At 43.0% G+C, this 13510-nt stretch overlaps 1 protein-coding gene across 2 annotated transcripts in view; it reads left to right on the top strand.

Annotated features, from left to right (window-relative positions):
- celf5a (cugbp, Elav-like family member 5a) overlaps positions 1-13510 on the top strand; it is a 131546-nt gene that overhangs the window by 72346 nt on the left and 45690 nt on the right. For both annotated transcript variants that reach the window (XM_085927634.1, XM_085927635.1), the window contains exon 3: positions 2646-2694. In XM_085927634.1, the coding sequence (XP_085783760.1) occupies positions 2646-2694 (49 nt within the window). The remainder of the gene's footprint in view (positions 1-2645; positions 2695-13510) is intronic.

The following is a 13510-nucleotide window of genomic DNA, read 5'->3' as shown; positions in this document are numbered from 1 at the left end:
ATTTGTTTTTCTGAAAGTGTTTAAAAATGACATGCTAATGATAGTAGCCTTATTATTTTTTTTTTATATATATATATTTTTTTAATATCGACTTTTGGGGCTTTTTACGAAAACAGAGCCAGTTTGTGTTTTTTATAGGCAGACAATTATTTGAGCCTCCAACTGGCATGTATGTGCACACTACATTACGTACAGTTGTCCCAAAGGGGTTTCCATCTCAGCCTCCATCTCAAACAGCAGCCCCGCTAGTGCTAAGAGCTTTAATTCAACTGACTGGAGGCTTAACTGAGCAAATGAGGCGGCTCAATAAGCTATATGGAATTATAGATTTTCCACAGGCCTGAAAGCAGCACTACCTTGTGTAAGATGGAGTTTAAACTCCAAACTTTTGAGTTAACTAAGACCGGTCACTCGTTTGAAAATAGTACTGTGAGTCATCATGGAGCTCGTTAGGTTCCAAATGAGTCATTTTGCGTTACTGTCAACATGGCTATGACTCATTATATTATTTTTACTTCTTGTTTTTCCAATGTAATGTATATTTTGGTCTCGCACATTGCGGTCGGGCCCATCTGCCTCACATTTTCTCGACTCTGGGTTCAAATCTCGGTGTACCCCGCATTTCACCCTAAGCCAGCTGGGACGGGCTCCAGTTTACTTGCGCTTCGGAAAATGGATGAATGCAAGTTTTTGTCTTCCTTTTCAAACCTCAAGGTTATCCTCATACAAAGCCTTTGTAGTCAACCTGGAAAGAAACTTTTGCTTGTTTTTCTTGTTTGTACCGAGCAGTAGTGTACAACTGCAGTGCGGCACCGACTGGATTTAAAAAAAAAAAAATAATGCTTTCACGCTTGACTAAATATCACATTTTGGCAATATGTGCGAATTAATACATCCTAATGCATTTTTCATAATGTTGATGTCTGGAGTGTAAGCGGTTTCTCGCCGTTTATGCTTATGCTGAACTCATCGATAGATTAGCTTCAGATCAAGGCAGAGTTAAAGGTCGTACAAAATGTAGCATAGAATCAGCCTGCTTGGATTTAACAAACATTTATTCTGGATTTGTTTTGGAGGGGGGGACATGGAATCAACCCAAGCGGCCGGTAATGGACACATAAATAGGCCATTAAGAGTCGCCATGTTGGAGAGTGAACAGTAACTAGCGAACCGCCTCCCACACACGAATAGGCGCCCCGCAGAGACGGCTGAGATCATAGCACGGTGACGGATTTGGCCTCCTCCGTCAACCGACTCCAGCGAGGCTTCTTTTGTCCGAGTGACATTTCAAAAGCAAATCCAAAGATTTGCAGTGGATGTGATACACGTCTCGAGGATGTATTTTTGCTCCGGTTCAGAGGCGCATCTGTCCGGGGTATCGAAAAGAACGAACACGAGGATCGTGAGGAGAGCTTCAAACCCTCACAAGCATAACCCCCCCCCCCCCTGTTTTCCTACAAAAGACGTAGCCACCGCTAGTTATTATTTACGACGGGTACATTTATGGAATAATTTCATCCAGGGAAGGTTACTCTCTTCCTCAAGGTGAAAATGGATACGTTTAGCACTTAATGAACAAGGCTCGGGCCTCGCCTCCATATATCAGCATGTTATTAAGACATTTTAAAATCCCATTATGGTGTTTCTCCTTGAACATGTCATGCTTTTATTGGACTGCCCTGTCTTTAAATCTGACCTTTTTTTTTTTTTCTTTTTTAGCCTTTGCTCTGTAACTTAACAGGATGACAATCTGAGCAAATATATATTGAAGTTTTGTCATATGATTCGGATTTAGAATAAGTCGGTGCATACATGCAAATAGTAGCTGGATCAAATTAGGTGCTGTTAATGTCAATCTAGTTTTTTTTTTTCCACCCCTCAGTCCTGCCAGTAACATTTTCAAATGTTTAAGCCGACTTACAATATTGCCGGTGTCAACGACGCACGTCGGTCGTAATGGCTCGCTATTAAGGACACTTACGAGCCCGGAGTCTCTCGTTAATGTGTCTCTCTTCTCGTAGAAGCGAAACGAGGTAAAATGATGTGTTTACGCACAGCTCACTATGACATCAAAGCATATCCAGTGACATTTTTCATAAAGATGTGCAAATGGGCCAAATTAGCTGGCAATTTTCAACCTCCTACTATGACAGTTGACTGAAATTAAGTGGAGAACTTTTAAAGTGTCAGTCGCTAAACTCAAAGTTATTAAAGGGGAACTCAAATCCAAAATGTCCAACTTTTGCCACCTTTGGAACATTAACAAATAACAAAACATGAGAGGCCAACAGTGTGATACAAAAGCCATAGCGACGGAGTCGTCTAATCCAGCCAATGCCATTCTTATCAGGGTCCAGTGGATTAGAGTGACCATAGAATCCTTCCCAGCCAGACAGACACTCTCGAGCGGCCCGAGGGCCCCCCGATCGATCGGCCCGGATTGATCCTCCTCAGGCTCGTCCTGATGCCGGATTCACCTTTATTAGCGCCGCTTCTTCTCTTCCCCACTCAATCACCGTTTCAAGATGGCCTTGCGGGCTCTCCGGCCAGCTTTGGTGGACAACAAATTGTGTCAATGACACTTTCATCTGTATTTTAAAGATGTTATTAATACGGATTGAATTTTTTTGTCTCCTTCTCTACAGATGACTCGCCCCATCCAGGTGAAACCGGCCGACAGCGAGAGCCGTGGAGGTAATCTGCTTTTTTTTTTTGGTCTCTTTTTTTTGTTGTTGTGTGGTCGGTTGAGCAGGATTAGTCAACAAAAGGGAGCACGAGTTGAAGTGGTGTGTTCAAGTGCATGTCGTAAACAAGGAACAGAGCGCTCAAGTGGATTGTGATGTGATTACACCATGCAAAGTGTTGTGTGCTTATGTTCCGGGTAGCTAAGCAACGTATTTTTTTTTTCAATTTGTTGTTTCTCTGTACTCCCTTTCACCTGGCATGAACATGTGGAATTATTTCAAAATGTGTTTCTACAAATAAAAGCTGTCGTTAAGTCAATTAACGCCCCTGGATAGGATTTATGGAAATACTTTAATTCAAAGATGCCAAAGGTGGGTGTTGACACTTTGCTGACAAATTTGAATTGTTCAACTCATCTGTTTGACATTCAAGCTCGTTTTTCGGGATAATTCCTGTCATGCTTTGATCTAGTTTGCTATCAATATACACATTTTGTTGACTGAATGTAAGTCTCTTATATTGTAACTAAATCCTTATTTGGCAAATTGAAAAGATGAGGGGGGAAAAAAAAAGCATCCATATTTTGCACCAGCCAAAATGGAATTCATGTCATCTTTCTGTGGCTGCTCATGCATTTATATATAAAAAAAAATGTACCCTTTTCTTTTTTTAGGATTTTTTTTTAGTTGTAAAGAATTAGAGTCTCTTATTTCAGCGACGTAAAGCCGCGATGAGGGTTGTCACCCAACCCCTCTCTTCCTCTTCCAGATGCCAAGTGCATTATTAGCACGGCGTTGTGAATTAGATGATGATTAAGCTCACTATAGTGAAGTTATGGCCTTGGGAGGTGCCCAGTTAAAACCTTTGCGCCGCTCGGATGGTGTGCGTAAACCATGCGGGGGGACGAAAACTTGGAACGTGTTCGACCGCTTGGCAAACAATCAATAAATTTGCAGCGCGCTTGCCAAGATCCTCATTACTCGGGGTTTAATTCTGTCGCCTTTGATCGTTCCTGTTTAAAAAAAAAATAAAAAAATGGAACAATCTTTTGGGGGATCCGAGGGAGAAGCGAGAGGTTTGGAAGTGGGGTAAAGGAGGCGGGGGGTAGAAATTCGCAAGCCATGCCAAGCGCATCCAGCTGCCACTTGCACTTCTGAGGTTCTTTACCTCCAAACCTGAATTTAGGATAGCTGGGCAACGGGCACTTGGCCGCCTGTCAAACAAGGCTTCAAAGAACGGGACAACCCGGTAGAGAGTTGCTGGGAAGGCCAATAAAGCTCACAGAGAAACTGCCTGGGTTGCTCGCTCGCTCGCTTCCTTACCTTCACTCAGTGTGTAATAGGAGTGATTAGACAAGCCAAAGATTGATGTCCCCTATAGCTCCATCGATTTAGCCATTGTGCTGCTCTGTGTCCACATTAACAATGACACTCAGCTGCCTCTTTACTTGCTCGCCAGACGCCGCTTTGAGAGTTCCCACAACGCGCCGGTCACTCAGTACCGTGTCCACTTACTGACCGGCGAAGGGGGGGCGGGTGGGGGTGACCTGAGGGTTGCACATCATTTTAAATGAGCAAGTCAGAGTGGCGCAGAAGGGACCATCAACTCCGAGTTATTTTATTTCCAACGCTAACGAGCTGCCGACCGCTAAAATCTTGCGTTCTTATTTGGACGTGCTAGGTCAGAAGGCAAGAATTTTATAGTTGGAAGGATTTTTGTGTGTGATGTGATTCTTTCGGTTTCTGATTCGAAGGTAGAGTTGAATTAATTACCTCCTCTGTGCACTTGAGGGAGAGGCAGAAGGTATTGAGGCAGTCTGGCTCGCTCTCTCCGGGCCGCTCTTCTGGTCCAATAGGGGCAACCTATCCCTCAGTGCATCACCTTGTACTAATTAGTGCCTTAATCTCATTAAGGGAAGGAAAGTTGAGCTCACCTTCATGAGGGAAGACCTTTCCACTGTGGTTTTTATACCTGCTGGACTTTAGCTCCTCCAGGACGCCTTAGAAGACCACACAGACCACTTTGCTCAGCCATGAAAGTTAAACGGCTTGTCGCCAGGCATCAAATAGGACCAACAAATAAGTTCTTAGGATGAAAGCGAAATTCTTCGAACAAAGTCCCTTTAATATTTCATCACCCCGAGACATTTGATTCAAACGGAGCTGTTTTTATTCCGGGGGATCCCCCTCGGCTTTCCCTTAATCTGACACCAAAAAAACAAACCGGCGAAGCACGAGTGCTTCGTCTCGAGCAAAATCAAAGAGAAACTGTACGCTAGAGTAAATTCATCCAAACACTCTGTCAACCCCCGCTGTTGCTTAACAAAGACACACTGCGAAATGAATATTAATGGCCAATCACTTAGCTAATCTAGCAGAACAACAGACGTTTCACATTGAGCCGCCATGTTTGCGTACGATGATGCCAACCATCCAGGGGGGCACTGTTGTTGTTTGGGTGGCCTCGGGCGGGGCAGGGAAGAGGCAACGGGGACCCGCCTCGCCCCTTTTCTCCTCAGACGGACATGAGCTAGATTGATTTTCCATCACACGTGGCGCTGACAACTGGCACTGCTGATATTTCAGTTTTGAAGGGCTGCTCAGAGCCTTCTCAGGGTTCGGCGTCCTCACCCTGGAGAAATCAGCTCGGGCTGTTTTGATTTTCCGCCTAAACGCTTTGCTTTTTCGCTATCGCTATCCCACCTTGCGTCGAGACCTTTTGATTACATTGTCTAGTTTTCACATCTTGTTTTCAGACGGACAGTTTCTCTTATCTTGCAAATGACGATTGGATGTGATCAAAATATGACAGATAATGGCGACCTCCAATGCAGGGCAAAAGAAGCTAGCAGTGTGTTACACTTGAAGGTTATCTGAGCTTTGCTCAGTCAAGAAATATCAACACTAACTAGCGACTTGGCGTTAGCTTGTTGTTGATCTCAACTACCTCTCACTATCTTTCTGAAACATTGGGTCAGATGTCCTCAAGAGTTTTCGGAATACAACGCAATGTTGATTCTTGAGAGTCAGAGTGTTTGAATCATTAGCTTTCTTTTTCAAGACATAGAAAAGATAGCTTTTGACCTAAAATTGAACCTCAGCCTTCTGTCCCCACAGATAGAGTCAAATAATAAATGATGGTCTTAGACAGTCTGGAAAAAAAAAAGAAATAAAATCACCACTAGTTATATTCTTGGGTTTGAAGGGGATCTGAGTTCATCCAGACAAGGAAAGTACCGTGTGGATCTCAGCTACCTTTCTCTTGCTCATATTTAATTCAAAATGATCAAGATTTGATGTCTTGCTGAGCACAGCCTGAGCCACAACCCACTGAGGTGGCCCGGATTAAAAACCGGCGTTGGCAGGCCCGCCCGCCACACACAAAGCCGGGACAAACATACCGTACGTTCACATTCACACAAATGAGAATAATAAAACCGAGTATCTGTTTTTAGGTTTTGCAAGCCAAGCGGCAGCGTTGTAATGTTTGTGTGTATACGCCAAGCGAAGGACAATGAATTGTTTTCTTTCTCTCAAGTTCACCGAGATGTGACGAAAGAATGAGAAAGAGAGAGATAAGCAGAGCACCATCTGATAAGTGAAAATGTAGAGCCAGGAAACTGAAGAAAAAAAAAAGTCTAGATTGAGAGAGCACCGGTCAAAATGCTCGACTGCTGCTCTGTTTTGTTTTTGTTTTTTTTGGATGATGAATTTATCTGGCATAAAAGACAACAGAGTGGTCCATGTATTAAACATCAGTGGTGTTCTCCTTTCTTAGAGAGACAAAGCTCAGTAATGAACCAAGCAGGAGGGCCTCTAAGCTCCACTGATCTCCCCACCGGTGGAGAGGGGTAGTTAGACAAAGAAAAAAAAAAAAAAAGACGGAAAAGATAGATTGGCGAAAGTAGAGAGGCGAAGGAAGAGAATTTGTTCCGAGACACTGAGGTTGAGAAAGATGGAGAGGGAAAATAAAGCGGAGAAAAGTGTGGAGGGGTGGTAAGCGTGGGCAAAAAAAAAAAGCAAAATGCTGAACAGGAGTTCTTCTCCCTTTGGGCACAAGAAAACTATAGATTACCAGTCACAATGTGCTTGGCTGGGCACAAATGGAGAGATTCCAGATAACAGGGAGCATGTTCAGAGGTTGTTGGGATCAGGCTGAGCTAATCCCAATGCTAAAGCAGGCAGGCGGCCCCTTCCGTCCAAATCCCCTCTGATGTTCACAGAAACAATATTCAAACAGGAACAGAACAGTCTGATAACTAACGAATTGTTCCGTAACGTTCGAGTCAGTCAATCCCCCCCAAAATTATCTTGAATAGACTCTAGATTATCTGTGACCCTAATGTGGATAAAAAGGATAGAAAATAGATAACTGGGAGGGTGGATATGTTATTTATATACTATTTTTTTTGTGTGTGTTGTTGGAGACGTTCCCGCTAATCTAAATGCTAACTTTGTGTGCGCTATCTCTCAGTCGCTTAAGTTCAAATCGATGTGTCGTAACACGGACAAGGTTGTTTTGAATGTTAAGCACGTTCTATTCATTGGCTTTCAAACGCATTGAGCTTGTAAACAAATGCGCATTTACCATTTTTTGTTCTTATTTACCACATTGGCCTTAAAGTAAATTGCATTTTACAACTGTAGCTAAAGCCCTGGAGGTAGTGGAAAAACTTGAAGCTATAAGAGAAGTCATTTGAGTTAAAAATAAAGTTGCGAGTCTTTCATGTATCTTGTCGAGAGGGGGTTGCAGGTGAAGTACCGTAGATGTAAAATCAGGAGAGCAGCCGACAGAGCGGCCGCGATGATGAAATCATTTCTGCAGGGATGTGCGCGGCTCCCGAGGCTAAGATTGTGCTGAGGCTGTAAGAGTTATGCAGAGTCAGTGGAAGGAGTCGTGCGCCGTTCGCTAATACACCGGCGAGGTGGAGATCAATTAGCCTTATCTAACAAACTACTAATGATAATGCCAACGGCAAACTTGCTGACGCCACCGAGAACAACAAGAGAAAGCAGAGTGATGATGTCATGAGTTTAGTAAGTGGTTAGGTGCGGTGTTCTGGACTAATTCTATTTGTTCCCGTGAGAGAAACATCAAAAGTAGAACAAAGTCGGCTCAGTAATGCCGATTGATGCCCAAGTTTGGGAAGTAATGTGAAATTAATTCATTTGGAGTAGGCCGCCAAACTTTCCTGACCTCTCAGTTGGTGTTATGCTCGCTATTATGTTTTAAATTACTTTCTAATATCACAAGATTTGCTGGAGTACCATGAGATGTTATGACGATGGTTTAAATTCGTCGTGATGTTGACGTCAGCCAAAAACGAGACAATCTAAATTGATCATGGTAATGGACTATGGAGGTAGATTGTCAGGGTGGAGGCATAGCTAGCACGTCATAATTGCCCCAGATAACCTCTGGAAGCATCATAAGGAAAGAAAACAGCCATTTTGAAATGTTCAGGGGTTTTTTTCGTAAGATAATTTTCATGATGCACAGATATTGCCATTATGGTTTATCCCTTCCACATTTGCTTATAAATAGGACTGAATAAATAAATACAGCAAAAGACAAAACACATCCTCTGTGACAGTCTCCTCGTGGATCAAGCAAAGGTTACCCTTGTACACGGAAACGAAAGGTCAGGAATCATGTTTAGATGTGCTGCTGCCGGGTGGTAACTCCAGTTTGGAGCAGGAACGCAAGTCGCCCTGCAAGGAAGCTGCCACACGGGGCAGATAGTAGCGCCGGACGGGCCGGCTCGAAGGAAGCGAGGCGAAGGTTATCCACTCAGGAGCTGCTTCTCAGCCCCTCCGCTGTCACCCTTAATAATACCCTCTTCCTTATCACCCCGACAATCACCTTGAGAAACAAACTCCTCCTTCAAAGAAGACGGCGGCGGGATGAGACGATGGGCAGCGCGGGCCGGCTCGTCCCGTTGTTTTCATTACAGCCGTCCCCGTCTCTTTGGGGACAAACAGTGTGGATCAATTTGGGGCTCAATTCTGGTCACTTTATCATTCTATTTTTTTTTCCCCCTCGCTTTCTTGTTCTTCTTGAACCCCCTTAAACACGGTAAAGAACTGAATTGATGCCCAGCAGTTGTGACAAGAAAGGATGCCGCTATTCTGCACCGTACACCTCGGTGCACGTTTGTGAAATGGTTTTTGAAAAACAGCCCATAATGGAAGTGTATTCTGTGTGTGTGTGTGTTCTCTTTTGGCTGATTGGAGCTGACCTGGAGGAGGTCAAATAACGGCTCTGATTGGACGTGGTGGCCCGGGCAACGTCTGCCAAATCACCGCAATCACCCGTTTGTGCCTTCTCGATGCTTAATGACTCAGTGCACTCCATAAGAAAGTAGAGCGGTCATCACACAGTGACACACACATCACTGCAGGCCTCAGACCTTGTTAGTTAGTCGGAACAAAGCTTACAGAAGAGCCACATGCTGCTTCACCAAGACATTCTCTGATCACCTGCAATTTCCATTCCGGGACTTTTTTTATTTTTTTTATTTCATGTGTAATTTTAGCAGAACAGACTTACAATGTCGTTGACGTTAAAATGTAGCATACGATGGATGCAGCATTGTCGCTAACATCTAAATCTGCGCTTTTTGTTTCTACGCCAAACAGATGGGTGATTGCATATTTTTCAGTGGCTTCAGAATGTTAGACGGGCCCAGCGGATTGTGTCTGATCCGCTCTGGGCAGAATTCACTGGCCTAATTGTGAGACCTTTTGCCCACTGCGCTCCATGTGGAAAGAACATGTCCCGAGTGTTCACGGCGAGAGGCCAAAGTGCATCAAGAGCGCAGCTTTCCACTAAAGCTGACGAGAGATGACAACAACAAAAAAATCCTGCAAACTGCATGTTTTAATGCACAAAAATAAGCTCTTAGCTGAATTGTTGTTGTGTTGTGCAGGCTGTTAGATCACACAACAAAGTGTTTTGGAACATAGATAATGACAAAAAAAACACAAAAAAAAAAACAAGGCGAATTGCTTTCACCTCGGGGTATGCACAGAAATAAACGTCTCGTTCTGCTACCGGCGCCACAACGTATGCATGCTCCGCCGTCGCTTTTTATTTTTCCAAAGCGCCACAATGCAATCACTCTCAAAATAGTCGAGGGGGGTAAGGGGTTATGGAATATCGCAACGTGACGACTCCAGGTGGATGCAAATGCCAAAATATAAAATCCAAATTTTACCCTTTAGGGCTATATGGAAGGCAGAATAAGATAGTGGTGCGGTTATGTGATGCAGCTCTAAACTAGATGCAGGAGCAGAGAATAGAACATATTTGAATAGTATTTGAATACCATTAACCCGGCTAGTTTAGTCCTGACAACAAATTTCATCCAGGAGCAGAAATGAAAACAATGGAGTTGCATTTAAATAAAATGTAAGGTTCTGGTTAAAGCTTATGATGTTTATTTTAAAAACATAATAATTTATTAATACAATTAATTTTAATAACTTGAATTAATAGAAAGACATCATGGGAATGTGACTTTTTAATTGAATTTACGTATATTATTCTTTGGGGGCGACAAGGTCAATTGCTGAAAGTCAACTCTTGTGTAATTTTTATTTGTCAAATCTGGCTAGCTGTCAGCCAAAGTAGATGTGGCGAGACGTAGCGTGAGGTGGCATCTGATGCGCCATTAGCGTGTGTTGTGGGGACATCAATGCTGCTTGGGTAGGCACCAAATGGAGGCTTTCAAATTAAGCCCGACCACGTCGCACCTGCAGCCCGAAAACTCACCTGTGGGGACGACAAATAGCGCCACGCTTACGCCTTTGTGATCAGCCACCCGCCCACTCGTCACACTCTCATCTTTCGACCCATCCGCCTGTCAAACGAGCGCAGGGGTAATGGCGGGTGAATTTGTCCTTCCGTGGCTGAAGACAGATCGATTGGAACCGTCAAAGTGTCGCGAATGAAGGGCAAAAGCGTTGCGTGTTATTTTAGCATTCCCCGTTAAATGCATCTAATATGTTGGAAGCTAATTCTAAAAAGTGTCTGGGAAAAATCGATTCAATATTTTCTGTTGCATTCAAAATCTCTTGCTAACCAAAACAGCAGCACCAACAATAATAAACAAAAATACGATGACAGTTGAATCAAAACCGATTAATCGGTCGCACCATCGATATTTTTGTTTCTTTATGAAGACTGTGTGGCCTACACTCATAGACGTACATATAAAGTCAATTCCTAAGGAATATATTCTCCCAAATTTCCCGACTTTTTTCTTGATCTCATCTCAAAGAGTCTTTGAAGAGCGTGTGAAGATGATTGGCAACAAGCAGACAATGGTGCATCTTGGGAGCTTGTGGTCACCGTCCCAACACTGATTGCCACTTTATCATGAAGAGGAGCCCCATGCTAAAACACAAAGGTAGCTATCCCGGGTTGCATTCGCCAATAAGGCTTCAAACGACCTCCCGGTTGCCGGAACTGCGACCTGACACCAATTTTCTAGAAGCTGAACTTCAAAGCGGCCTTTGATTGGGAGGATATTGGATGAGATCTGAGGGAGTGAACTTGGCTCTGGCTTTTTGATTCTGCGTCTATCTACACGAGCAATGTTATTATTAAAAACGTAAATTTTTCGACACAATTTGACCTTTTGACATCATGTCAATGAAAAAAACTGTAATTGTTAGCAATAAATTTAGACCTGGAAAAAAAATTAGGGCTGTTGTGGTTAGTAGGTCAATCAAGTCACATTTGCTGAAGCCTGCAAATGTTATGGCTTCTGTTGAGCTAAAATTAAATTAGGTAATTGCGGCCGTACACAATAGAAATAAATAAAACTGCGACCATTTTTATTATTGCTTTAAATGGGAGGAGCTTCTTGCAAGGGCAATTGGTCTTGCCAATCTGATGAGGTCTCTCATTCTATCTTGGTTTGTGCTCATACCGAGTTCTTCTAATTTTTGGAAAAATAAAAAAAAATGTTGCCTGATCGATTTCAATTCCAGTCAGTTCCCAAATATGGTCGGTTTCCTCCCAAAGTGATTTCGAACGACATCTTCCTCATCTTTTTTTTTTTTTTTACCCCCATTATATCAAACACAGAAGAGCGGCTCATTTTTAGGTTGTTCTCCTTGGACACTTTTCATACTTCACGCTGTGCACTTCTAACAGAAAACATTAATATGAATCGTCATGAAAGAGGGATTTCCAACAGCTCTTCCCTTTCCCTTCCCACTTTTGTCACACGGGCACATCAAAGTGCGTGCGATTGCACGGCACTAATGCGTGCTTTGCCTGGTAACTCTCTTATTAATGTCTTCATAGCTCACAAGGAGGACAAATTGCTTATTTCTCCGCATGTGAACCAAGAGTAGAAAATGGAAAAAAAAAAAAAGCTTTATCTAGGTGACATTATCAACCGAGGTGACATCACACTGGCTTCAGGCAGAGGATCTGCTCGCATTTTGACATTCCGATTTCCGATTGGACGCTGCATTTCCCCCCCCCCCCCTTCGCTAACCTTTCCCCTTTACATTCACCTAAAGGGCAAACATAGCTCAGGGGAAGTGCACTACCTTCACTGCACCACGTGACCTGGACCTTGCAACATCTCGTTCCTCTATTCGTTGCGTTTTCATGTCTTCATCCGTGACCACCCCTTCTGACCTCCTCTTTCGCAAACGATCGAAAGAAACTGTCGTTAACAAAGAGCCTCGCCGCCGTACACGGCACGGTTCAGAGGTTCACCTCAAAATATGAGAATGTTTTTTTTTTGTAGGCACGCTACACAAAGCGCTGGAGTTAAATATCGTGTTTTAAATACCATGTACGTTCGTTGCGGTCTTGTGACATTTAGAAGTATGCAAAACAGAAAGCGATATGCTGACCTTTCAACGATAGAAAGCTGGGTGGTGTTTTTTTTAATCATACGAAATACAATTTCGATTCATTAGGGCCGTGTAACTTTTGATTAACAAATATAAAGGGGGGGAAATGAGTCAACCTAGGGAAGACGCCTGACGACGGCGGTCGTTCAGTTCTCATACACAATGAATGGGTTGATGGACAGCACGCTAAGTGCAGTGTGAAAAGGGTAAAAAAAGGACAAAATATGTAGCAGAGGTATGACTTTGTTTCCTAATTAATTCGATTTTTTCAATTATTTTTTCAACACCGTTTTGTACAAATCATTGTTCAATTCTATTTATTTATATTAATATTTTGTATTTTTATATGATATTATTTTGTATTTTTATATTTATCTTATTTATAATATTTACATTTATTTTTGTTCCCCATCAACTCCAAAATTCTTTTTGTTGCATTTTGGACTGAAATGAGCAAAATAAAAATGGTGAAAAGATTGTTTTTCAACGGACAGTGAAAACCTCCACGCTTCACAATTACTGATAGCCATAAGATTTTATTGCTCTCGCGCTCTCTGCAATTAAATATAATCATCTTTTAAGCCAGCGCGGTAAATACAAATTGACAGTCGTAAACCAGCATTTTAAATAACGGGAGTCAATGCTTCTTCCTGCTAATCACAATTTCCCGTCATTGGCCAAGGGGTAATTTTTTTGTCAGTATTGGTAAAATGCCCACGGAATTGTTCTTCCATGGAACAATTTAGTATCGGACAGGCATGTGACTATGTACGAGTGTGTTTTAGTCGACGCTGTAATGGTTGAGACTGATGTAGAGTGGGGGCGAGACCATGTGGTCTGCACTGAGTGCTTTGGACACAGAAAGCAGGACCCAGCTGGTTCCAAGAGTGAGCCGTTGAGTGGCCGGCCAAGTCGCCCCCGCCACCTGCCAAACACAACCACACACA

This window comes from Syngnathus leptorhynchus, chromosome 13, assembly GCF_054491065.1.
Source record: "Syngnathus leptorhynchus isolate UIUO chromosome 13, UIUO_Slep, whole genome shotgun sequence".
Classification (NCBI taxonomy): domain Eukaryota; kingdom Metazoa; phylum Chordata; class Actinopteri; order Syngnathiformes; family Syngnathidae; genus Syngnathus; species Syngnathus leptorhynchus.
The sequence above is the reverse complement of the archived record's forward strand: the minus strand, read 5'-3'. Positions and strand labels throughout refer to the sequence as shown.